Raw genomic sequence first — 25,056 nt, 5'->3', positions numbered from 1 at the left:
AGCCGAAGTCGGCCGCTTAACCGACTGAGCCACCCAGGCGCCCCTAGGTTGGGGTTTTAAAAGGGCTTGAAAGTTCATCATGTAATTTTATAATTAAAATTCCAGATGAAAGGTAAAAGTTGAGAAGTTTTGGGGCACCTGGGTGGCTCAGTCGGTTAGGCATCCAACTTCAGCTCAGGTCATGATCTCACGGTTTGTGGGTTCGAGCTCCACATCAAGGTCTGTGCTGACAGCTCAGAGCCTGGAGCCTGCTTTGGATTCTGTGTCTCCCTCTCCCTCTCTCTCTCTCTGTCCCTCCCTGACTCATGCTCTGTCTCTCTGTCTCAAAAATAAATAAAAATGTTAAAAAAAAAAGTTGCAAAGTTCTTCCTTAAAAAAAGTTTTAAATATTTATTTGAATCTTTGTGTAAGGAAGGAATTTTTAAGAATATAAGCAGTGGGGGGCGCCTGGGTGGCTCAGTCGGTTGAGCGTCCGACTTCAGCTCAGGTCACAATCTTGCGGTCCGTGAGTTCGAGCCCCGCGTCAGGCTCTGGGCTGATGGCCCAGAGCCTGGAGCCTGCTTCCGATTCTGTGTCTCCCTCTCTCTCTGCCCCTCCCCCGTTCATGCTGTCTCAAAAATAAATAAATGTTAAAAAAAAAAATTAAGAAAAAAAAAAAGAATATAAGCAGTGAAAGAAAGCACAAAGGAAAGTATCAGTTCATCTAATGCATAAAAGTTTTAAATATATGTATATTCCTAATCATGGGCCTCATAGGTCTAGATGTAAAAATAAATCCGAAGAAAGAAGAAAAGGCCCACAGAGCCTTACATATAAATACTTAATTATTGCAGCATGATTTATACTATTAATTAAAAGCCAGTGTCCAAAAAAAGAAAATAAGTAAACAACATCCACCAATGGAATATAATACAGCCATTACAAGTATTTAGAGCCTTGTTTGTGATAGAAAAACCTTTCAAAGTACTTCCAGCTGAGTGAAATCCTGCATGTACAATATGATGAATGTATCTACCTGCCTAGAAAAATGTCCCAGGTGGTGATAGTGAAGAACTCAGGGTTACAGATTGGGCAGTACTATTCCATTTCCTTTCACTTGCCTGTGTTTGCCAAGTCTTGTTTTAATCGGTGACCATAACTTTTATAATTACCTTTATGATCAGAAAATTAATAAAGGTATTAGAAAATGATACCTTGTCCCCAGCAACATGGATGGAACTGGAGGGTATTATGCTGAGTGAAATAAGTCAGTCAGAGAAGGATAGATATCATATGTTTTCACTGATATGTGGATCTTGAGAAACTGAACAGAAAACCATGGGGGAAGGGAAGGGGAAAAAAATAAATACAAACAGAAAGGGAGGGAGGCAAACCACAGGAGACTATTAAATACAGAGAGTGGTGTGGATGGGTGGATGAGGGATTTGGGGAGAGGGAAAATGGCTGATGGACATTGAGGAGGGCACTTGTTGGGATGAGCACTGGGTGTTGTATGGAAGCCAATTTGACAATAAATTATATTCATAAAAAAAAAAGGAAAAATGAAACCTTGTCCAGAATCTTCCTCTGAATTCATAATAGAATTCTCCTGGCTAGTGAGCCTATTATATATCATAGCCAGAGATGCTGCCCTGGGTCACACAGAAGGTATTTCCCACTGGAAGCTGGCCAGACTGGGAAGCCCAGATGGCTTTTTTTGTTCTTCGCCTCTGAACATGGCGGCCCTAAGGCCCTGTTCCCTGCCTTCCACAGTCCTCCAAGGTGGGCTCAGTACACTTCAGCCAGATCCAGCCCACCACCTGTTTTTATGTTTCCCACAGTCTGGCTTCTGCTGACTACATTCCCATGATGTCAATTAACTCATTTTCCCTGGATTGTCTATAAATTGGTAGTAACAACAGTCTTAAAGGATCGTAAACTTTGACACAATACTTCATTAATCCATCCATTCAACAAACTTTTCTTGAGCATCTGCCATATGCCAGGGTAGGGACTGTGGATGCAGGTGTGACAATAGTAGTCAGATTTCTCCCTTTGTGGATCTTAAGATCCATTTGAGAAATTTGTGATGTGTTAAATGGTATGTGTTTAGAAGAAAAGTGCAGCAGGGAGGTGGGGCAGTGTAAAACAGGTGATGTGGTAAGGTGGGCGGTGCCCTTCTAGACAGGTGGCTAGGAAGGTGTCCTGCAGGTGAATTCTTGAGTCTGCATCCCTCTGGGGGAGGAGGCCTGAGTGCAGAGAGAACGGCCTGTGCAGGTGCCGTTCTTGAGGCGTGTTTGCGTGTGTTGCAGGAGCAGAGGTAGTCCAGGTGACTGAGGCAGTACAGTCAAACACGGGCTCACAGTTCAAGCCAAAGAGGGGAGAGGTGGTTTTTTTGGCACGGCGCATCGGGACTTGTGGGCCACCAGCAGGATTCTGGATTCCACTCTGGGTGAGACCAGAGGACTCTGAGCAGAGGAGACCATGATCTGGTCTTAAGGGTTAATAGAACTCCTCTGGTTGCTGTCCTGAAAACAGACTGAAGCACAGAGGCAAAAGCAGTGAGAGAGATAAGAGGCTGTTCAGTAGCCCAGGCCAGAATCAATGGCCACTCAGAGAAATGAGTTAAGGTGAGTGACAGAGAGCTGGTGGTAAGCTTGGGTTGCTGGTGGAGTGTGAGTGAGAAGGGGGAGTGAGGCAACTATGCCATGTGGGGCATAAGACAGTCCTGGACAGATGGACTTGTGCCTACTGAGGTGGGGGCCATGTAGGAGCCTGCCTTGGGGGCAGTCAGGACTCATGCAGACAAGTTCGATCTCGGCTTCCATGGGCATCTGTCCAACTGGGTACAGGAGTACAATTTCCAAGGAGAATTTGGGACAAGAGCTATAAATGTAGCAGCCTTCAGTGTGCAGTTGACACTGTGCAGTGGGGAGAGGCTGAGGCCTGAGACCAGGCACCCCAACAGGGAAAAATTGAGCTGGAAAGTGGCTGGGAATGGGGACACAAAAGCAAGGGGTTGTACAGGGAAGCAAGTAGGGGTCTGTCAGGGAGAGTGATGGGTAAGCCAGATGCTGTGCATCCTGAGCTGGAGATGCAGCAGCGGTGACCCTGTTAGGGAGTCGGCAAGAGCCTAATTGCAGAAGCCCAAGAGGACAGAATGAAACTGGGAACAACTCTTAAGAAACATCTCTTCTAAGAAATGTGGCTCAGAAGGAAAGAGTAGAAGCAGAATGGTAGCTGATAGCTGGACTCAGATCTCAGTGAAGATTGGTTGGTTTGGTTTGGAGCTGGGGAAAACAACAGTGATTCCTTAAGCTTGTAGGAGTGATTTAGTACAGAGGGAGAAATCTCTGCCAGGGCTTACAGAGGAGAGGGGCTGGGGTCATGTGCACAATGGAGTTGGATTTGGTGGCCAGGTGAGGGCCACAGATGCAGCTAGGGGAAAGGCTCAGTCCTAGTGCTTATGGAAGGGTTCTTCTGGTTGTGTCTGTCTCCTCACGGGCTGGGAAGCCAGGCACTCAGCTTGAGCTGCTGGATTTGGGGAGGGGAGATAGGAAATGGTGTACAAGGAGTAAGTACCTGGGTTGAGAATTGCTAGTGTTGGGAGCTCCTCTGGGATCACTGTCATAAATTGAAGAGAGCCTGGGCAGCACTTTGGGGTTCAGTTGTTTGAATTTAGCTCTGCAGTCCCAGGTGTGGAGTTGACAGAGAACCACTCTGAATAGGACTGGGGTTTGACTGAGTGAGCAAAGCCAAGTATAACCAAGGGAGTGAGGGGAGAGTCACATGGCTTGCCAACAGCTGGCAAGCTGGGAGGAGAGTTGGCAGGGTATAGATGGGAGTGGTGGGGTGCTGGAGGCGGTAAGCTGGAAAGGAAGGGAGGTGGCAGGCAGAGAATGGGTTCTTGTGCTAGGCTTCCCAGGGGTGGCACCTGATAGTAACCCCCTGTTGCCATGAGGAACACAGGTCCTCAGAGCAGAGGTAGTCAAAGAAAGCTAAAGCTGTCTCGAAATGAGGGAGATCTGTGGATGACAGCAAGAACGAGGGCTGGTGTGTGATCCCTGGCAGGCTATTCTCTGGTGGGCAGCTGTTAGTGGGGAGGAGGGGACTGGCCTTGAAGCAGCAAGGAGCACAGCTCTGAGGCCAGGCCTACTGGGGTACAGATGTGGGAGATGACAGCCAGTATACACAGGAGCAGGTAGGTGGAGACCACAGGCTCAGTGGCACACTTCCTTCTTCAGAAGTTCTGTGGTGGCCCAGGCTGATGTGTAATCAGAAAGATACTCATCTTCTTTGAAAACAGAACACCCGTGTTCTTTGAGAACACCCCTGTCACTTAGAAACTTTAAACCAACTCTAGAGAATCTTACCATTTAAGAAGGGCTCAGAAAGCTACTCGGTTGTTCATAGGTTGGAGACCGCTGTTACGAGGAGGGAATGTATGAGGCTGCCAAGCTGCTCTACAGCAGTGTTTCTAACTTTGCCCGCCTGGCTTCCACCCTGGTCCACCTTGGAGAGTATCAGGCAGCCGTGGACAGCAGCCGCAAAGCCAACAGCACCCGGACGTGGAAGGAGGTAAGCATAGGAAGTCTCCAGGAGACCACTAGTCTCCCGGGCCTTCCTGCCTTATCCTTCCTTCCTCCACACCCTTGTGCCAGCTGGGATGTGTCTGGATGCCTGCCTTGTCCAGGCAGGATTCTGAGTCTTCAGGAAGGCTCAGAGACCCTCATAAGCTAGCATTTGTGGTTGAGGCAAAGGCCCTAGAGAACCCTGTGTTCGACCAATCATCTCCCAGAAGTTGTCTTAATAGCATGGAATTATCAGTATGAGAAGTCATATCATAATTTAAAATATTTTTTAAAATCGTATGACCTTATTAGTGGTATAATCAACGTAAGTTGGCATTTTGGTCTCTTGTAGTAAATTGGTAGGGCATGTTGTCTTATAGCGAGCTCTCTGATGATATCAGAATCCTCTGAGAGTAGAAAAATGTTTGTAAAGAGAAGTGCAAAAGATTTAGCTTCAATGAATCTCTGAAGTATTATTTAATAAAAGATTAAAACCCACCTAAATGTCCAATATCAAGGGCATGGCTAAATAGTGTACATATTGCAATGCTACCAAAATGAACAGGAGGTTACAGAAGAAGAGGTTTCAAGTATTCTGTGAGAAATGTGTAGTAAGTAGAATGTCAAGTGTAATTCCATTCTGTGAGTATGTGAGAGAGAGATCTGGTGGTTGCTATATAACAAGAAAATTAGTGAGTAACAATTGTGTCTCAGGGTAATGACCAGTTTTCGCTGGGTTATGTGTTTGTTTGTTTTTTTTTTCTGGGTTTCTGCCAGCTCTGCCTATAGGTATGAGGTCTGTCTTTAGGCCTTGAAAGAAGAGCAGCTTAATGGCCCTTTCTGAGTCCTTTTGAGCAGAAGCCCAAGAGGTTCTTCCACTTCTCAGAGCTTGTTGTCATTAAGTGCCCATACTGCAGAATGCCTAAAACAAAAGTTCAGTTTAAAAAATATTTATGAAAGCTCCTCCTGTATAAACAGTACTCAGATCTACTGTGCTCCATTGACAGTTATTCTTGAGCTTTGTAAAACTGTTTTCAAGTCCCAAACCTGAAATTCCAGCTTTGCTTCCCTGTCACCCAGAGAGACCTCCACATCTCAGGGTATAGAAGTAATTCATGATCCCTCTTCTCTCTGGTCTCAAACACCCCCTTGGCCTGCAGATTAGAAATGTCATTATTGTTCCTCCCAGTCTCACACAGCTCACCTTTCAGTTATTTACTTACTCAGAATCTAACTTTAAAAACCCTGTTTGCTGCTATTTCTTCATTGTAGTTGCATCCCTGGAAGCCAGCTGTTGTGGCACTGTGCCCTGTCTTGGGAACACTCATGCTGTCTGGCCTTCCTTCCTATAGGTATGCTTTGCATGCGTGGATGGGCAGGAGTTCCGCCTTGCACAACTGTGTGGTCTTCACATTGTCATTCACGCAGATGAGCTGGAGGAGCTGATACACTATTACCAGGTAATTAGTCTCTGGCCAGAAGTGATCTCTACTGGCAGTGGAGATGATTAGTGAGACTTAAATGCTCCAAATAAAGAGACACTCATTCCCTTATCACATCCATGGGTAGGCATACGAAGCACTGTCTCTATGGGAAAGCCTTTTCATGTGCTAGACATAAATCCATGTGCTGTCCATAAATCACATTGGTATGTTAGATCTCTTGGACCTCACTGCTGGCTGGTATTTGTGTTTTTAACACAAATGGAGTTTTAACACAAAAGGAGTATGCCCCCTTCTCTTGTGTCCTTGGACCTTCAGAAGCCCAGACAGTGGCTTGCACATGTGGATAACCATTGGGTAACTTGCTGGGAACACTGTGACCCAGTCATGGCAGAGCCACAGCCTATACCCCAGTCGCCCAGAGTGTGTGGCCCACAGAGGGTATGATTATCAGGTGCCATAGAGACAGAGGACATGTGACAGTCCAGGGGAGGGAACCCCAGGAGAACTTTGAAGGGTGGAAGCTGTCCGTGTCAGTGTCATAGTTAAGTTTCACTGTCAAGTGGTTGACACACATCAGTGTGTTTGGGGCCTGGGCCTCTGCTTATGGGAGTCCTGGAACTGTGTGGTCATACCTGGTGGGGTCAGCATAGCAGACTAAAGGTTTGATTTTGCTCAGCAGTACTGTTCCCATGGAACTCAAGCCCCAGCCTCTCTCACTGAGTGGACAATAAGGACTGGAGGGAACTTAGTGAGTCACAGGGTTCAAGGGGCCTGTGAGCTTGTGAGCGTGGGTACCACTGGAGTCTAAAATGCCAAGCTAGGGGCGCCTGGGTGGCTCAGTCGGTTAAGCATCCGACTTCAGCTCAGGTCACGATCTCGCAGTCCGTGAGTTCGAGCCCCGCGTCGGGCTCTGGGCTGATGGCTCGGAGCCTGGAGCCTGCTTCCGATTCTGTGTCTCCCACTCTCTCTGCCCCTCCCCCATTCGTGCTCTGTCTCTCTCTGTCTCAAAAATAAATAAACTTAAAAAAAAATAAGAAATAAAATAAAATAAAATGCCAAGCTAAGCTTGATGACTTCTTAGTGACATTTGCTTTCCTATTCCACAGAAGTTAGAGAAGTAAAACTATAAACAGAGAAAGTAATAAAGCAGTTTGGTGGCTTACAGAATACTTCATTTGTCCAGCAAATGGTGGAGTACCTGCCATGTGCTGGGCATTATTCTAGATAATGGTATCAGTGTACATAACAGAAAAACCCACATTCAGTTGAATTTACATTCAGTGAGGTTGACAGGCAACAAACGTCATGTTTGGAAGTGATGAGTAACAGCGACAGTGGAGTGCCTGGGTAGAGCTTCATGAAGGGGCTGTCAAGGTCATACTAACTGAGAGGCCAAAACTGAACAGAGACCTGGAGAAATTGAGGGGTCTGGTCATGGGGATATTTGAATGGAAGGGTCACCAGCCAGGGCAGAGTCCAGAGGCAGGAATGTGCCAGGTATTTGAGGAAGGGCCCTGGGGGACACAGATCATCATGAAGGACTCACAGCAGGACATAGGACCTGAAGGTAAGGGACCATTCTGGCTTGCATGTTGAGAATAGACTTTTCCTGGGGCAGGGAGAAAGGGGAAGGGGGCAGGTGGCAGCCGGGAGAACACTGGGGCAGGTGATGTGGGGTTAGAAGTGCTCAGGCGATCAGGTTTGGGGGGTGTTTTAAGTGTGCAGCCAAATTGATATGTTAGTGGATTGTGTGTGGGTGAGAGAGAAAAGTCCAGGATGACTCCATTTATTTCAGGCCTGAACAACTAGAGATAGAGTTCTCACCAGTGGACACGGGGAAGACTAAAGGCAGAGGCTGGTGGAAGGGAAGGACAGGGATTAAGTTTTGGACATACCAAGTTTGAACTGCCAATTGGATGTTCATATAGAGGTGCCAGAGGTGGGAGATGGAAACAGGGCCTGGTATTTAGAGAAGAAACCCAGCTAGAGAAATGAAATAGGACACACAGATGGGACATAAAGACACACAACTAAGTGAGGTCATGAGGGGTGATAGCAGATAAAGAAGAGCAGAAAGCGAGTCCAGGGCCCTCCAACATGGGTTGGGATAAAGTAAGAAGAAGCTCCAGAGAACAAGGCATCTGAGTAGCTGTGCACAGGAGGGAGGGACAGTTAGCCAGACAGGGTCCTGCTGAGGAACTTGCTACAAAAGGGAGTAGAAAAATGGGATGGCACTGGTAGGGACCATGGGGTTAAAAAAGATTATTTCTGGATGGGAGAATTAGCAGGATGTTTGCTAAAGGCAAGCTGTGGAGGGAGAAGCTGATGCCAAGAGAAAAGAAGACCATTGCTGGCCCAGCAGCCCCAGTAGGTGGCAGGAGCTGGGGCCTGGGTTCCAGGCTGGCTGGATCCTAAGCAGGAACACAAACAGGTGCAGATGCTAATAGGGTCAACATAGGCTTTTGCTTCTGATGGCTTCCATTTCTCAGTGAAGCAGGAACAAGGTTATCCACAGAGTGAAGACAGGGAGTGAGGAGGGTGTGAAATAGCCCTCTGGGGATGACCCTTGAGGTTTTCCGGCATTAATGTGATGGGAACCAGTCAGACTGAGCTCAGGCATGTTGGCAGGCTGGAACCAGAGTGTATAACTGAGAGGGAGCAAGGCTGGCCACCCCAGGTGCATTTACCCCTACCCCAAGCATATCTGTTGGTCTGTCAGGATCGGGGCTACTTTGAGGAACTGATCTCCCTGCTGGAGGCAGCCCTGGGCCTGGAGCGGGCCCACATGGGCATGTTCACAGAACTGGCCATCCTCTACTCCAAATTCAAGCCTCAGAAGATGCCAGAGCACCTGGAGCTCTTCTGGTCCCGAGTCAACATCCCAAAGGTAATCTAGCCATCCTCGGGGTTCTAGCTGCCATGTGCATGTGTGGCACAAGCCCAACCCATGGCTGTCCCTGCAGGTGCTGAGAGCTGCAGAGCAGGCGCACCTCTGGGCAGAGCTGGTGTTCCTCTATGACAAGTACGAAGAGTACGATAATGCTGTCCTTACCATGATCAATCACCCTACTGATGCCTGGAGGGAAGGGCAATTCAAGGATGTCATTGCCAAGGTAAGAGAGTGCCCAAGCATCAGCTCCTGTCTGCTGTTGCCCAGCCTGTCCTGGGGGCGGGTGGGCCAAATGCCAGTGTGTGTGCCTCAGGGCATGTTGCCATCATCTTGTCAGAGTCTCACTGCCCTCTGTGCAGGTGGTGGTGATTCCATCTGCACAAAGAGAACAGGGAACAGATGCTTAGGGTGGGTAGTGACTGGCCTAGGGCCCCACAGCTAGGCAACAGGCAGGGGGTGAGGTCCAGGACCATTCTCCCCACCCTGCTCTCACACAGGGTCCTGGACAGCCAGACCCTGGCGTTTGCTCTTCCTTCTGCCCTCTGGAGGGACTCCCACCTCCAGACCCGGTCTATATCATTTCCTATCATATTGTTTCATATTTTCTACCTTATGGCATATTTTTTCTTTATATCTCCCCCTCCAAAACTTCCAGCTCCAGAGAACACAGGCTCCTGACAGAGGTGGAGTCATGAGCCCAGATCTACTGGCCTCTGGGTCCCCACTCTTCCTAGGAGCCTCTATCCTCCCATAGTCTAGTCATGCTAAACCAGGGTGCTTGCCAAGCTATTTCACTAGCTGCCAAATACTGTTGGAAGAGGTCAGGTCTGGGGACATGTACCAAGCGGGCCTCTGCTGTTTTGTTTCTGGGATCAGAGTGGGCCTTGCCTCCAAGCCTCTCCTTCTTTGTGAGCTCTGTGTGTATATTAGAAGCCTAGGAGGTGAAGCTTTCTGTCATCAGTCTCTGGGTCTTTTGCTTTGAGTGTTCTCATTTTGTTCCAGTGGCTTTTCATGAATAACTTGCCCACAGGTCTCCCGTTTGCTGTCAGTGAAAGATAGCATTCTGACCATGTCTCTGTCGTGTTGCTCCCAAGGTGGGGGCACGGCTCCTTACATCTGGATCAGAGGGCCATCTGTCTTCTGTTCCACATATGACTGCTGAGTGGAGGTGTGGGTGACAGGTGGGGTACCTACCCAGGTCTTAGCATCTGAGGTCACACACATCAGTGCTATTCAGCATAATCAGTGAGATCACTGGCCATTTGACACACATCCTACCCTGTACAGGGTCTGCAGGTTGCTAATGGAAGGGCAGGCTAATAGAAGAGAAGGCCCTAGCACACATGAATAACATGCTGGAAAACACATACCTGATCAGTTCTAGGTGTGCTTTTCTCACATTAACTTGAATGCTATCAGGGTGCATTTTAAAGTTGATGATGTGCCATGGTTGAGGTGGCAGTGCTTTTTGTTTCTTAGTGGTGTCTGGAGCGTTGGAGTTGTCCAGGCAGCTGATGTGGCCCATGACCCAAGTGCAATCTACCCTGATGGTGGTCAGGATCAGCAGATTCCTAAAGAGAGATGGAGGTCAGCATGGCGTCTTGGGTCCCAGGTCACATGCTCATGGACGAGACTGTGTCTTGTGGGAAAACAGTGTTCATGCAGGTGACAGCTGAGTTCTGTTCTTAGTACAACACCAGTGCCTCTGCCTGTCTGCCATGTGGGAGACTCCTATGAGCTCAACATGTGGAGGAGAGAAAGGAGGTGGAGGACACCAGCAGGCATGGTGGCCTGCCAGAGAGGACATTGTTGGTACTGTGGGTACACAACAGGAGAGCTTTAGAATAGCCTGGCCACAGGACTGAGTGGTGGAGGGCCAAGCAGGGGTGACATAGACCAGGGTTACATCCTGGCTCAGCCATTTGCTATCTCTGTCACTTTGAGCTGGTGTCATCACTATCAACCTCGGTGACTCCATCCGTAAAATGGACATGTTTCCTGCCTGCCAAGTGTTCAGTGGCAAGTGCCCAGCCAATAGCAGGTGCCTCTCACAGGTAGCGCAGTGTCAGGAACCAGCGCACCCTAGCTGGTCACCCTTGAGCCTCAGTTTTCTTTTCTTCAAAATAGGAATAATGCCCTGTCCCTAGGCCTTGGGTAGTAGTAGCCATCCTTACCAACTGCACAAGTGGGTATGGCTGTGTTGGTGCTCTCATCCTGGTACATGGCTCCACAGGAGGGTGCCGTGCAGATGCCAGTGCCCTAGATGGGAGCAGTGGATTCTTTAGAGGGTGCCGGATGCCTCCAGATCAGCAGCTCGGTCCAACACAACACATGTCCATTGATCCACACCCAGAGTGGTGGGGCCGGCTCTTGTCCAGCTTCACAGTCACTGCAGTGGGGGAAGAGCATGGCCAATTGTGCTCTGTCTTAAGCCATCCAACCAGAACGATATGGGACACTCTGGTCATGCTTTAATGAAGGCTGCAAGGACTTGATCAAAAGTCAAGGAAAGTTATCCAGTGTGCCCTTGCCCATCCACCCCACCTTATGTCCCCACGGTCCTTTCTGCTTATTAGACATTTAGTCTGGCTGGCGACCATTGATCGGGTCCAGATACCACTGAGTAAAAGGGCCTGGCCGGAAGATTAGCAGTTCGAGAGCTCTGATGCAGTATGCCCAGGGGAGGGGGTGGGGGGCACTGCTCTCCTTTGCACCCACAAGGGCAGCACCAGGGACCCTGAGGCCATTCTAGGTCAGAATCTGTGGTGACAGTGACTGCTCTGCTCTGAGGGGCACATCTAAGTTAGGGAGGGAAGAGGAGGGTAAAGTCAGTAACCAGCAAGAGTACCAGTAATGGGCAGAGCTATGGACAGTCATCTTCCTCCACCATTTGGTCTGCAGATGTCACGGGCCCACATTGCTGCTAGCTCACCTGGACCTGGTATTGCTAGAGAGCTCCCATGCGCCCACCCCCTCCACCCAGCATGGCTCTAGTGTTGCCATGCCCTGTGTGTACCCCTGCACCTTTGTATGTTCCTTTGGACATGCTCATCACCACTAACCTGGCACAGTCCTTCTGGAGGCAGGAGTCACCTTGCTCTCCTCTGAACACAAGGCCCTACAGTCAGCAAGCCTGGGAGGGTAGCCTTCCTGGGGGCACAGGGTCAGCCTGGAGAGACTCAGCCCTCCTCTGCCTACCAGGGTACCTGGTCTGAACATCGTGGTGTCTTGTCTGAGAGCAGTGGAAACATAACAGGATTTGCTGCTGCTCAGCCTGAGCTTCCCAGGGAGGACTGGGGGAATCTTGCTTGGATAAAACCATGTTTTGGTGTTTGGGTTTATCCTGGCTTGTTACCCCTCATGCATTCACTCATCAGATACTAGCTGAGCATCAACCCCACGTCAGATACTGCAATGAATCAGGAAACAAAGGCCAGCTTCTTAGGTCATTGAGATGCAAGTGCTGAGGAGAAAAATGTCACAGAGATGGGAAAAGGGGCACATTTGGTCTTAAAAGGGGCAGTCCAGCCTCACTAATAAAGTGCACCTGGGCAAAAACCAGAAGTTCTGGTGGATTGTACGGCATCTTAGGTGAGTGGGGCAACCTGGGGATTGACATGGGCTGACCCTCAGCTCTTCCCTGACCTGCAGGTTGCTAATGTGGAGCTCTACTATAAAGCCCTGCAGTTCTATTTGGATTACAAACCTCTGCTCATAAATGACCTGTTGCTTGTGCTTGCACCCCGGCTGGACCATACCCGGACTGTTGGCTTCTTTTCAAAGGTGAGTCAGCCAGCATTCCAGGGCCAGAGAAGGGTGTGTTGGGCCAAGGTCATGTGAATGATAGTACCTTAATAATCAATTTTTTAAATCAGTCCCCAGCAAATGTAAATATTAAATGTATCAAACTGCTTTTAGGTTTCAGATGTAGCTTTGTATTTCAGCCAAAATGTTCATAAATGAAATTGACATTTACTCAGTAACCCAGGCAGCTCTTCATGTGTTAGTGTGTGTAGAGCATGCCAGTTGTAGGTGTCCCGGAGACCTGGAACTGGGGCTGTACACGCCCATCAGTGTGCCTTGGGACCCCAAGCTTAGTGCCCTGATGACTTACCCAAGTGCCCTAATCATTCTCCTGACTCGTCAGGCAGGCCAGTTGCCCCTAGTGAAGCCTTACCTGCGGTCAGTCCAGAGCCACAACAACAAGAGTGTGAATGAGGCCCTCAACCACCTACTGACAGAAGAGGAAGATTACCAGGTGGGTGTGGGGTGTGTGTTCTATCAGAGGGAAGTTGCAGCTCCTCCTGTGCCTCAGGGACCCATGCAGCTAGTGTTGGGCACTCGGGGACTAGAGAGCCCTTCTCTGTACCAGCCCTCTTCTCAGAGGGCTGACCTTGCAGAGGAAGGGTTGTGGGCCCCATAGGCCCCACGGATGGATGGGGAGGGGCCTTGCTGAGGCCAGTGAGTAATTCCTGGTTGCCTGTTCCACTATGTCCCTCACCCACGGAAAGGCCACATCTTTCTAGGGTTTGAGGGCATCTATCGATGCCTACGACAACTTTGACAACATTGCCCTGGCACAGAGGTTGGAGAAGCACCAGCTGATTGAGTTCAGGCGCATTGCAGCTTATCTATACAAGGGCAACAACCGGTGGGCCCAGAGCGTGGAGCTCTGCAAGAAGGACCATCTCTACAAGGTTGGTGTCCCAATGACCTCCCCACCCTGTGTGCTTCCTGATGTTTTGGGGGGTGTGATATGGTCACAGCCCCCTACCAGGAGACATTTGTGGGGCGACAGGGAGGATTATGTTAAGGAGGAAGTGTTTTTAGAACACAGACTAAGGATCCTTATCTGTCATTAATATAGAGCTTCTTTAAAGTTATTTGGATTAAGGAGCGCCCAGGTGGCTCCACTGGTTAAGCTTCCATCTCTTGGTTTTGGCTCAGGTCATGATTTCATGGTTCTTGAGTTCAAGCCCCGTGTCAGCGCAGAGCCTGCTTGGAATTCTCTCATCCCTCTCTCTGTACCCCTCCACTGCTTGTGTATACGGATGCACATGTGCTCTCTCTTGCTCACTGTCTCTAAAAATAAATAACATTTTTTTAAAATGGTATTTGGATCAAAAGAATAGCTCCCATGGAGTTGAATCTTTCCTGGCAGTTGTTTGTGAGTTTCTCTGTCCCAAACAGTGTGGCAGCACTCACTTGGCACCTATTTTGTTTTTGATCAATCCATATGTGGGGAATAAAAACACCAAAGTGAAAATCAAATTCAAAATACTTGTGTCTGCCCTTAAGCAGTGGCTAAGTACCATCCTCAGGTCTGGATCTGGATCTGGGCATCTGAAAGCCAGGGTGGGCTGCTTGGAGAGATCCCAGGCCCTTGAAGGCATTACCTTCGTTCCACCTGACCTCAACATCTCCCCAGTGGGGTAAAGTGCAGTTGCACAAGAGGGCCATTGTTGTAATGTGCTGTGCGGCTAAGCTGATTTCCAAGGGTTCCATGTGCTGTTTCCCCTGGGAAGCCTTTTCTCAAGGCCACGAGCTTCACCTAAAGGTGTCAATCCCAGAACTGTCCTTGGCATCCCTGAGTACCTTCCTAGGATGTGGGCATGCATCTCTCTCTCATAGCACATGGGCTGAGGCCAGAGAACTCTGGACATCAGGGGCATGTCAGGCTTCATCCCAAGTTGTTACCTCCAGTTTGGGACTGTTAGGTAACATCTCTTCACTTTTCGTGACAGTGCTCGTGGTCCTTCGTGGGGTGCTTACAGGACCCTGCAGAGGGAGCTCACAGACAGCTCATCAGGGTACTCAGACGCTGACTCTGGGAGGTGGCAGCAGGGCTCCAACACACCAGAGGGAAGCTGCCCCCAGGTAGGGGGTCCCAGCTGCCCCAACCTGCCAGTGTGCATGCCAGCATCTTGAGTGCATGACCCCTATCAATTGGACAGTGAGCAAGTGAGCAGTGTGTGAGAACTGCCAAAAGGGCATTTGTCCTCTTCCAAACCAGTCCCACTCCGAGCAACATGTGCCACGAAGAGAATCCACAAGGACAAAGCCACAGGCAGAAAAATGTTGGCATACATTCCAATACCCTTGTTCTCAGCAAGGGTGACTCTGACCCCCAGGGGATTGGTTGTCACATGTGAGGGTGTGGTACTACATCTAGTAGGTGGAGGCCAAGGTGGTGCTACAGAGCCTATGATGCACAGGCCCCGACCCTACACACAAGTGTCAGCCGTGCCTTGGCAGCAGAGCCCACCCTGCATGGAAGTCCTGGGAGGATGGGTGGTTCACAGTGTGCCACCTGGGGGGTTAGTGAGTGGCCGGTGCTGGCTTCTAGGACAGCTGTAAGACAATAAGCATGCTTTCCAGATTGCAGAGGTTGGGTGTAAAAGCCCAGTGGTCACTCAGCCATCAGGGCAGCCACCTTGGAGAGTGTGCACTCTACCTGAGGAGCTGGCAGAGTAACTGCATGTGGGAGGCTGGGACTGTTGAGGAGCCACAAGACTAGAGGGGCACGAGGGAACATGTCAGGACATGGGAAAGTGAGGGTTAGGGGGCCCTCATGCCCATGAGTGAAGAACACTCTGCAGAGGTATAGTCACAGGCTAGGGATAGTGAAGGGCAGGGCAAGGACCTGGAGCAGAGCCCTGGCAAGTGCTGCCATTGGTTTGGGAAGGAGGTTGAGGGATGGGGATGAGGTAGAGAGCTAACGCGTACACTGGCAGAGTTTAGGTCATTGATTTCTCACCATTGTGGCTAGAAAATAGAAATTACTAATTTACTGATTGCTATCACTAGGCGGTATGATTCTTTATGTTTTAGACAAATCTGCAAATGTGAAAGCGATTAGGGACTTTTGAAGGTACTTTTTTTATGTCAGGAAGAAAGGGAAAATTGCTATTTCTTGAGCACTGGCTTTATCCCTTGTAGCTGCTGCATGTTGAGTCCAGAAGGGTAGCGCTGGTTGTTGACCCAAGCATAATAACCCCGGCCTTTACTGGAAGCCTTGCTAGCTCTGTTACCATCCCCTTTCAATGGGCAACCCCATGCACCCCCTCTGCATGCCAGTAGGGCTGCAAGGCCAGAGCCTGTCTCCCAGGGCACCTGCACCCGTGTGTGCCACCTCCCTCTTGGTATTTCGGCAGGTCTGTGAGAGTCTGCTGCCAGGAGTACACTTGGTGCCCTCTATGGCTCTCCTGGAGATGGTACTCCAGCCTACCAGAGGGCAGCCGAGGCACAGGGACCCCTCTGCAGGCGAGGATGTCCTTTGTGGGGCCTGGCACCATTCCGTGTCCTACCAACTCAGAAAGTGCCTCAGGTAGCACAAGGCAGAGTGGACCTGAGCTATGCGTCTGCCTTGGTTGCAGGATGCCATGCAGCATGCTGCAGAGTCTAGAGATGCCGAGCTGGCCGAGAAGTTGCTGCAGTGGTTCCTGGAAGAGGGCAAGCGGGAGTGCTTCGCAGCCTCTCTCTTCACCTGCTACGACCTGCTTCCTCCGGATGTGGTGCTGGAGCTGGCCTGGAGACACAACCTCGTTGACCTGGCCATGCCCTACTTCATCCAGGTGATGAGAGAGTACCTTAGCAAAGTAAGTGTGGGCTCTGCTGTGGCTCCCTTGCCACCATGTGGCACAGCTATGACTCTAGCTCAGGTCTATAGAGGTCCTCTGATGGCCCGTGGCCTCTGGGGGACCAGTCCAGGTTGTCCAACCAGCCCTGTCCACCTTTGAGAGACGCCTCGTGCCTTCACAGTTGAGTGTTTTGTGCCTAATATTAACCTCTTCTAGAAAATCACCTTGGGGGCTCTGGGTAGAACTGAGCCCCTCCCCACAGGGGACTTGCATCAGGTCTCCCGCACACTGCCAGGGCACACAGTGGGTGTGTTCGCCCACAGACCAGGGCTCTGTGGGGTGAGAACAGTGAGGCACCAGCTGGCAGAGCTCCAGCACACGGTCCATGGGCTCTGTGTGGTCTGTTTACCTCTCAGCACGCCTCCAGTGGAGTTTGGGGTGCATTCATTGGCAGACCTGTCGTGGTAACCCCCCTTTTGCCAAGCACTTAGTAGGAATGTTAACACCTTGACAGGTAGGTAGTCATCCCCTCTATGACTGCAGATGTGGGTTCGGATCCAAAGCTGATAGATGAAGACATGGGCTCATACCCACGTCTCCCTGGTCCTGAGGCCATATTCATGTCTTACTTTGTTGCTTCTGCCACTCTAGATGTCAGTTGGTGGCCTTGGTGGCCCACTCTGGCTTTCTTTGCAGGTTGATGAGCTGTTTAACAAGATGAGAGTATCTGATTTTAACTCTCCCTGTGTGTTGAAGCCCTAGGTCCTTGTCTGGGACCTAGCTGAGGCACTGTCCAGAGACCCTTGTCACCTAATCTGGTTTGTTTCTAAGGCTGCAGAAAAGCTGACACTCAGCAGCACCTACTGGCCCATCCAGCCATACACCTATCCTTCTTCTAGCCACAAGGACACCCCACAATGCCAAGAAGCCACTAGGCTAGGGCCTCTTTCAGTAGTGTGAGGGAGGGGAGTGGCCTCTAGGAGTTAGTGTGGGGTTTATGGAAGAAACAAGAAGCACAGGTGTGGGGTGGTGGTGGGGTCTGGCTGCCAGCTTTGGCCTATAAGGGCTTACTCTGTCTGCCACCTGCAGAGCCTCCTGGGAGCTGCCCAGCCCCTGTCAAGGGGTGCAAGGCCATCTCCCTGCTGCTGGAGGAGGGAATGCCAGAGTGTGTCCTAGTCCCATTTACACAGCACATCTGAGTGGGAGGTCTCCCAGGACTCTTCAGGGGTTGGGGAGAGATAGTGCTGACCATGTGCTGACCATCTTCAGGCTACTAGGGGACATAGACTGGTTGGATTTACAAGAGTCCCTCGTTCCTCAACTACAGTGGATGGCAGCTCCTTAAAGGAAGTGTCTGTGCTGTGTTGGAGCTTGTCTTCAGAAAGTGCTGCATGGTTTCTGCTTTTCCCATCCAGAAGTTGTCTTAACCTGGAAGCAGTTTGTCTGCTGTGCTCCAGAATAAAGAAGGATGCATATGGCTTGAGTCTCTTCCTAGAGTCAAGGCCCATGAGTTAACATAAGAGGAACTCGTGCCACTCAGACCTTCATTGCTGCAGGGGTTGGGACCTCCAGGGAGCCCCAAGGACTTGGGGGGAACACACTCCCTCTCTGTAGTGATGGAGGTCATCCTGGCAACCGTGTCACCTTGGTCAACACTGTGACTGCATAGCTAATTCAGAATGGGACAGTGTATTTGGTCTAAAGCTGCCTTCCTGCTGGAAGGACCTGCTCCCTGGCCCAGGGTCCCCAGACATATCCCCTAGTCCTTGAAGAAGGCAAGAGCTACTGTGGCGCTTGGTCTCACTGCTGCCCCACATGCTTCTCGACCAGCACCAGGCTTGGTGCCTATCATGTTGGGGATAGGATGGGCTCAATATGGGTTTCTTAGGCAGCTCTGGGATCTGAGCTGGGGCCCGACAGACTAGACTGCTCGGAGGTGGAAGGGCCCAGACAAGAAGACCACACCCCTTCCTGACTGGAGAACTTCACCCAGGGCCTCTTGATTCATTTGGGAAGCTTGACGGCCATCCGTCTGAGAAAAACTCACATACCCAAACCCCCTGGCTCTCCCAGTGGAGGGTACAGGCCTAGCTTAGACCTCAGCCTGAGTGTCAGCCAACTGAAGGCAGAGAGTATAGATTGCAAGTCCATTGCACTGTCTTGTTCCTTCCTCACCTCAGCTCTGGTCCCAAGGAGGGAAAGGGAGGGAAAGGGAGCGCACAGGGCCAGTGACAGGGCTGTTCTGTTAGGGTTCTGGTGCCTAGCCTGATCTTTCCCAGGCCTGAGTGTACACAGGGCACATAATTTTTTCTTCTGACTTGAGTGCTTGTTTAGGGGGGTCCCAGACACACAGTTGCTGTTGCCCCCACTCGCATAGTGCTGTTTGCTCCTCAGGTCCCTGGCACCACTTTGCTCTGTTCCCTCTCCATCCATGTGTCTGCTGCAGCCTGTGGGTACCACGTAGGACAGCCCCTTGTGAAGCCTTGAGGAAGAGCAGGGAGGCAGCCTGACCTCTGATGGCTGTCCCTGCCCCCACCTCTAAGGTGACACATCCTCCCTGCCAGGTGGGATGTCCCAGATATCAGGTGACTGGTCTCCTCTGAAGGGGTGGGCAGCCTGGACTAGCTGGATGTAAGAAGTGCTACGTTGTCTTGGCAGTGCCCCTGTATCCAGAGGAGAACCTAGCCCTGTGAGCTGTGCTGCATGTGCAGCCTGCAGTCACTGGCCATTGCTCTGGTGCACCAAGCAGCCAGGTGCCCACTTGGAAAGCACTGGGCTGGAATAGCAGTTAGGGGTCACCAGGGCCCCAGTGGGCACTCCATGTCTACCCAGTTACAGAGGCCTCACCTTGTGGATCAGGGGTCACTGCAGATATAGCATCTGCTCTGTAACCACCCTCAGCTCTGACTTTCCTGGAGGCTGTGTATTTGCCTCCCGGCCCCACATTCACCTCCTGGCCCAGACTGCAGGCAGCCTGTCAGGCAGGCACTCGAGTGCTCTTGCCTCTTTGCAGGTAGACAGACTGGATGCCTCGGAGAGCCTACATAAGCAAGAGGAACATGTGGTGGAGCCCACCTCTCTCTTGTTTGGTAGGTAGCACCCCATTGCCCCTAGTCCCCTGTTCCTAGGGAGGGAAGAGTAGGGAAAGTGATTCCCTGACTGGGCTTCAGATCAGAGAGGGGATGGACAGGGTGGGGGACAGAAAGACCATATGGCTGCTGGGTGTGGGGAAGGTCAGTGTATCCAGGAATGTTGAAGAAGCATGGCCATTGTCCTCCATTTTCTGAGGGCACCTGCCTTCTGTGAGGGTGCCCTTGCCTGTTCCTTGTGCCTAGCAACTGCCCAACTCTGAGCCGCTGCTGTGTGCTGCTCTGCCTGGTCCCAGGCAGCAAGGCTGCTGGTGGCTTTGACTTGAGAGCCTGCCTGGATGGCCTGGCTGTTGAGCAGACAAATTGGTTGGTGTCCACTGCACCAAGGCGCTTTGGGTTCTGGAGTGCATTGCAGGACTAACAAAGGCCTGAGGGTGTGGTGAGCACGCAGCATGTGAGCCTGGTCTCAAGTCTCCTGCCAACTGTGTCTTCTTCAGGGCCATTGTGCCCCTATCACCACCACCATTAATGTCAATCTGGTTTTTTTAGATTTTGATGGGCATGATTGAGACCCAGCCAGTTGAGCTAAGTAAGTGTCCCATTTTGGGACTAGCTTACCCTCTAGCCTGGCCAGCCTCTGTGGCTGGCCCCACAACAGCAACTCCCACTGTCCTTGCCCCCAGGCACCTGTTCTCCAGTGCCTGAACCTTGGGTGGTCAGGGCTGGTCTGCCATGCTGCTCCTTGGGCCCCTGTCCTCTCCTGGGCAGCAGGAGCTCTGCTCACCCTCTGCTTCTCCCTCTGCAGGCCAGCAGCTGATGCTGACAGCAGGCCCTGCTGCAGGCCCTGCCCCTGCTGGCTTCCCCTATGGATATGCTGCTGCACCTGCCTTCGCCCAGCCTCCTGTGTACGGCTTCAGCGTGTAGTGGGCGCTCAGCGGCAACATGCCTCTATGGGGTTATTAACCTCAAGGAGCATGTCACTGCAGAAGCACAGAGGACCCTGATGGGAGGCAGGGACACCTGGAAGTTATTTATTTTTGCTGAGGCCCAGGGATGGCCGCCTCTGAGCCATCCGGAATACCCTGAGGAGGCCAGGGGAGACACTGCCCAAGAAGACCAACTTGGGTGGACTTCTGCCTCCAGGTCCTCTGGCTGGAGCCAGGCATTCCCGGGGCGTTCTCCCCGAGGATTTCTTGCCCTTGGTGGGAGGGACACCTGGTCTTCACTCAGCACTGGCAGAATTGCCCCCTCCAGGCCACTCTGCAGACCCAACTGAACGAACCTTCTAACTGGCTCTGAGCCTCCTACTGATCGTGAATATTAAAGTCGGTTTATCAAGGCAAAGCTTCCCTGCTTGGTGCTGGTGTGGGTAGCAGGGGACAAAAGATTGGCTGGGCCTCTTTGGGGATGAGAACCTGCGTCTGCCCCGGGGGAGATAGCCAGGGTATATTGGGGGTCTTTTCCTGCGAGCTCTGCACGGAGCTCCAAATCCCGTAGCGGGAGTGGTAGCCTCACAGACCGTCGGGTGTGGGAATGCCAAACTTCAGGGATGGGGCTAGCTCCTTGTGTCCCCGGGGGTGGGTCGGCCCTTCTCTCCACCCCCAACCGGGGATCCGGTCGTTCAGGCAGATGCAGTGAGACCTGCTCCTTCTCGTGCCGGATTCTGCCTGATGCCGGGGCGGGTTTTAGAAACTGCACCTTGACCCACAGCTCCGGGCCCGGCACAGCACCGCCTCCCAAGGACCCTGGGCTCCGCTATTGGCTGGGCTGTCGACCCCGCCCAGGCGCCTGCCTCGCTTGCCCCGCCCCGGCCTCAGTTTCCCGGCCGGCAAAACGGGGCGGGCTGGAGGCGGGGCCCGGCTCGGACCACGCGAGGCGGAGCCCGGGAGCTGACGCGACCGCCCCGCCCCCCGGGCCCTAACCGTTTGTCGTCGTCGCCGCCGCCGCCGCCGCCGCCGCCGACCGAACGCCGAGAGCCGGAGGCTCGGACCCGAAGCCGACGCCGGGCGCCCCGCCTCCCCGCCTGCCATGGCCGCGCCCCGCGCTCTGGCGGCCGCCGCGCCCGCGTCTGGGAAAGCCAAGCTGACGCACCCAGGGAAGGCGATCTTGGCAGGTGGGCCCCTCCGGGACGCGGACCCCCGGCTTGCCCACTCCATCGGCCCCGCCGCGCTTCCGGGTGGGCCCGGGACGCCGAGGCCCCGCCTCACTTCCGGGTCGGGCGGGGGGCGCGGCCCCGGTCCTCAGCCAGAGCGTGGGGACTCAGCCTGCGGGTCGTCCCGCCGAGCCTAGCCAGGACAACGTGGGTGGGGTGGGGGAGGCTGCCGGGCCTCCCCTACACCAGAGGAGCCGGACAAAGTCTGGGGCGGGGGAGGGGCCGAGGCGCCAGCGGCGGTGGGCGGGGCAGTCCGACGGCCAGACGGTGGTCTCAGGGTCCGGGTCTCTGGTCTCCGCAGGCGGCCTGGCGGGCGGCATCGAGATTTGCATCACCTTCCCCACCGAATATGTAAAGACACAGCTGCAGCTGGACGAGCGCTCGCACCCGCCGCGGTACCGGGGCATCGGTGAGTAGAGGGCTGCTGGCAGGGGACGGCACCGAGAGGGCTGGCACCCGGAGGGCACGGCCAGGCCCTGCGCCCGGGGGGCAAACGAGGCCGGCTGTGGGGAGGTGCGAAAGGTGGTCTCTAGGGCGGTAGAGGGTCGCTGAACGCCCCCTCCTCCAGGGGACTGCGTGCGGCAGACGGTCCGCAGCCATGGCGTCCTGGGCCTGTACCGAGGCCTCAGCTCCCTGCTCTACGGCTCCATCCCCAAAGCGGCCGTCAGGTGAGGTGGTCTCCGGTGGCCGAGGGAGGGCATCCCGGCGACTGCAGCCCTTCTCATCCCACTGCCTCCCATTCCCAGGTTCGGGATGTTTGAGTTCCTCAGCAACCACATGCGAGATCCCCAGGGACGCCTGGACAGCACACGGGGGCTGCTGTGCGGCCTGGGTGCCGGTGTGGCTGAAGCCGTGGTGGTCGTGTGCCCTATGGAGACCATCAAGGTGGGGAGGGTCTCAGCAGGTGATAAGGTGTGCAGAGGGGTGATGGGGTGGCGGGGACCATCCTGCCCTAGTGCTCCATGAAGACCATCGAGGTAGAGAGTGCCCTGCAGAAGCTGGGCAGAGTGTGCAGGAAGGGCCTCCTGTGGAGACTGGACTCTGTCCTGAAGGCAATGGGACAACTGACGTTAGGGTTTTTAAAAAGCTTTTATAAACAGAAAGCATAAGATAACACATGTTTACTGCCTAAGCTGTGGCAAATACCAGCAAACATAACTGCAGACTCTTTAGTAAGGCCAACCCTCTTGTTTCCTGGGGCCTTGTGTCCCTCGGTGGCTTTGGGTGGCTGTTTCCAGGTGAAGAGCTGCATCGCCAGCCCTGGTCTGATCTCTGTGGGCCCTGGGCCCGCAAGCCAATGGGCCAGGTATGCCCTTCAGTGGCGTCCTGGAAGCCAGTGCCTTTGCTTCCCTCTCACAGGTGAAGTTCATCCACGACCAGACCTCCCCAAACCCTAAGTACAGAGGATTCTTCCATGGGGTCAGGGAGATTATTCGGGAACAAGGTGAGCTGTAATGTCTTCCTCCTCAGGTAGGGTCAGGCACCTTGGCCAGGCCGGCTTGCACTTCCCCTTCCTGCTTTGGTGCTCTGGTGTGCCACTCCCCCACGAAGGCCCCAGTGTGACTCCCATGCCTACCTGCCCCTAGGGCTGAAGGGGACCTACCAGGGCCTCACAGCCACCGTGCTGAAGCAGGGGTCTAACCAGGCCATCCGCTTCTTCGTCATGACCTCCCTGCGCAACTGGTACAGAGGTATGTATCTGTTGGGTCCGCTGCCCCAAGACTCCACCTCCAACCACTCTGAATTAGGCTCTTCCTCTTCAGTCCTCTCTGCCAGGACCCTGCCTCCTGGGGCGCCCATGTTCATTGGCTCTGGTCCATGCTCCTCCCAGCCCTGAAGAACCCTCCCTTTTGCCCTCCCATCATTTTCTGATTGCAACCCCCACCCACATCCAGGGGACAACCCCAACAAGCCCATGAACCCACTGATCACCGGAGTGTTTGGAGCTGTTGCTGGCGCAGCCAGTGTCTTCGGGAACACTCCTCTGGATGTGATCAAGACCCGGATGCAGGTGGGGGTGGGACCACGAAGGGGGTGGAGGGTTTGCTACGAGGGGCTGGGCTAGCCACTGAGCCCTGTGCTGTGCTGCTGTCCTGCAGGGCCTGGAGGCACACAAATACCGGAACACATGGGACTGTGGCTTGCAGATCCTGAGGAATGAGGGGCTCAAGGCGTGAGTGGGGGAGGGGCAGGGCTGTGGTCCCCACCCCAGACCCTCCCTGGCCTTCTAAGCGGGCCTCACCCCATTCCTGCTGCCAGCCCCAGGCTATCCCCTAGGGCTCCTTACCTTTAGGCACCTGCCCTTGTCCCTCCAATGTCAGGACCCACCCTCACTGCCCAGGCACGCTGTACTTCCTCTGCCTCCTCACCTCCTACCTCCCCCCAACCCCAGATTCTACAAGGGCACCATCCCCCGCCTGGGCCGGGTCTGCCTGGATGTGGCCATCGTGTTTGTCATCTATGATGAAGTGGTGAAGCTTCTCAACAAAGTGTGGAAGACAGACTGAGTCCCTTAGGGGGTCTGCATGGGGGTTGCCCCCAGGCACCTCCAGACCAGTCCCCACTGCCCTCGTCTCACGATTCCAGTGCAGTCGTGCCAAAAGGCCCCTTTTCCCTATTCCTTGCACTCCGTGGCCTGGGTCTGTACCCTGTAGCCATTGAGTCCACATGTCCCTTAGTGCCGTGTGTCCCCTGTGGTGTGTATGACACCACCATTGAGTCCATGTGTCTGGCCAAGGCTGGGTGACCCTCTGGCCTGTGAATCTGTGCCCACTTGTCCATGTGCTTACTCATGAGCCGTGTGCCTGTGTTTCATGTTCTGTGTCATGTGACCCTGTGCCCCGCTTCCCCGGGGTGCCCATGTGGCTTGGGTCCACGGCCCTGTAGCCATGGCCCGGTCCCAGCCCGGTGCCTTCCACCCTGGGCAGCAGGGGCACCTGTCCCAGCCTACCACAGCTGCCTCCGGGCCTCAGCCTGGCCTCGCCGCATTCCAGGGGCTATGTGCCCCCTGCTTCTCCCGCCACTGGCCTTAACTGGCCCTTGGGCCCTCCCTCTGCCCAGGACAGGGTGGCACCTGCCACTCTCAGGACCACCCTCCCAAGGCCAAATAAACCGGATCCTGTTGTAGCTTCCTGTCCCTGTGTGGGCCCATCTGTGCACAGGTGAATAATGACGGCCTTGCCTCTGCAAAGAGCAGGCATACCCCCTCACCTGAGGACACTGACAAGGAAGCAGGGCAGCAGGCAGGCCAGTGGGTAAGCCAGCTATGGCCAGTGTTAGCCCCCAAGAGACCTGGCACCATCAAACCAAGAAACATTTAGACTCTGTCCAGGCCATGTTTGTGGCCTGTG

At 53.1% G+C, this 25,056-nt stretch overlaps 2 protein-coding genes across 3 annotated transcripts in view; both read left to right on the top strand.

The window, feature by feature from the left end:
• The window catches only part of CLTCL1 (clathrin heavy chain like 1), a 101,270-nt gene extending 80,372 nt beyond the window's left edge, over positions 1-20,898 (top strand). Inside the window, exons 23-33 of one of the 2 annotated variants that reach the window (XM_027049743.2) lie at positions 4,393-4,557; positions 5,903-6,010; positions 8,715-8,882; positions 8,959-9,108; positions 12,537-12,668; positions 13,033-13,143; positions 13,412-13,582; positions 16,262-16,483; positions 19,479-19,554; positions 20,104-20,143; positions 20,360-20,898. In XM_027049743.2, the coding sequence (XP_026905544.1) occupies positions 4,393-4,557; positions 5,903-6,010; positions 8,715-8,882; positions 8,959-9,108; positions 12,537-12,668; positions 13,033-13,143; positions 13,412-13,582; positions 16,262-16,483; positions 19,479-19,554; positions 20,104-20,123 (1,323 nt within the window). In that variant the 3' untranslated portion in view covers positions 20,124-20,143; positions 20,360-20,898. The remainder of the gene's footprint in view (positions 1-4,392; positions 4,558-5,902; positions 6,011-8,714; positions 8,883-8,958; positions 9,109-12,536; positions 12,669-13,032; positions 13,144-13,411; positions 13,583-16,261; positions 16,484-19,478; positions 19,555-20,103; positions 20,144-20,359) is intronic. The other variant, XM_027049742.2, reaches the window with a different exon arrangement.
• Positions 20,899-21,468: 570 nt separating this feature from the next.
• On the top strand, positions 21,469-24,832 carry SLC25A1 (solute carrier family 25 member 1). Its single transcript, XM_053206781.1, has 9 exons — positions 21,469-21,667; positions 22,008-22,115; positions 22,275-22,374; positions 22,453-22,591; positions 23,066-23,150; positions 23,293-23,397; positions 23,602-23,717; positions 23,806-23,879; positions 24,099-24,832. Exons 1-9 carry the CDS (start codon positions 21,583-21,585, stop codon positions 24,211-24,213), a joined length of 927 nt encoding a protein of 308 aa, XP_053062756.1. The 5' UTR covers positions 21,469-21,582; the 3' UTR covers positions 24,214-24,832.
• Positions 24,833-25,056: the final 224 nt, after the last annotated feature.

This window comes from Acinonyx jubatus, chromosome D3 (genome assembly GCF_027475565.1).
Source record: "Acinonyx jubatus isolate Ajub_Pintada_27869175 chromosome D3, VMU_Ajub_asm_v1.0, whole genome shotgun sequence".
NCBI lineage: Eukaryota > Metazoa > Chordata > Mammalia > Carnivora > Felidae > Acinonyx > Acinonyx jubatus.
The sequence above is the reverse complement of the archived record's forward strand: the minus strand, read 5'-3'. Positions and strand labels throughout refer to the sequence as shown.

Excerpts from the sequence above, each read along its gene's own strand:
- SLC25A1 (XM_053206781.1), top strand. The coding sequence starts at position 21,583 with ATGGCCGCGCCCCGCGCTCTGGCGGCCGCCGCGCCCGCGTCTGGGAAA. Across the intron at positions 22,116-22,274 it reads GCCGCGGTACCGGGGCATCG|GGGACTGCGTGCGGCAGACG; the intron begins GTGAGTAGAGGG and ends CCCCTCCTCCAG. Across the intron at positions 22,375-22,452 it reads ATCCCCAAAGCGGCCGTCAG|GTTCGGGATGTTTGAGTTCC; the intron begins GTGAGGTGGTCT and ends TCCCATTCCCAG.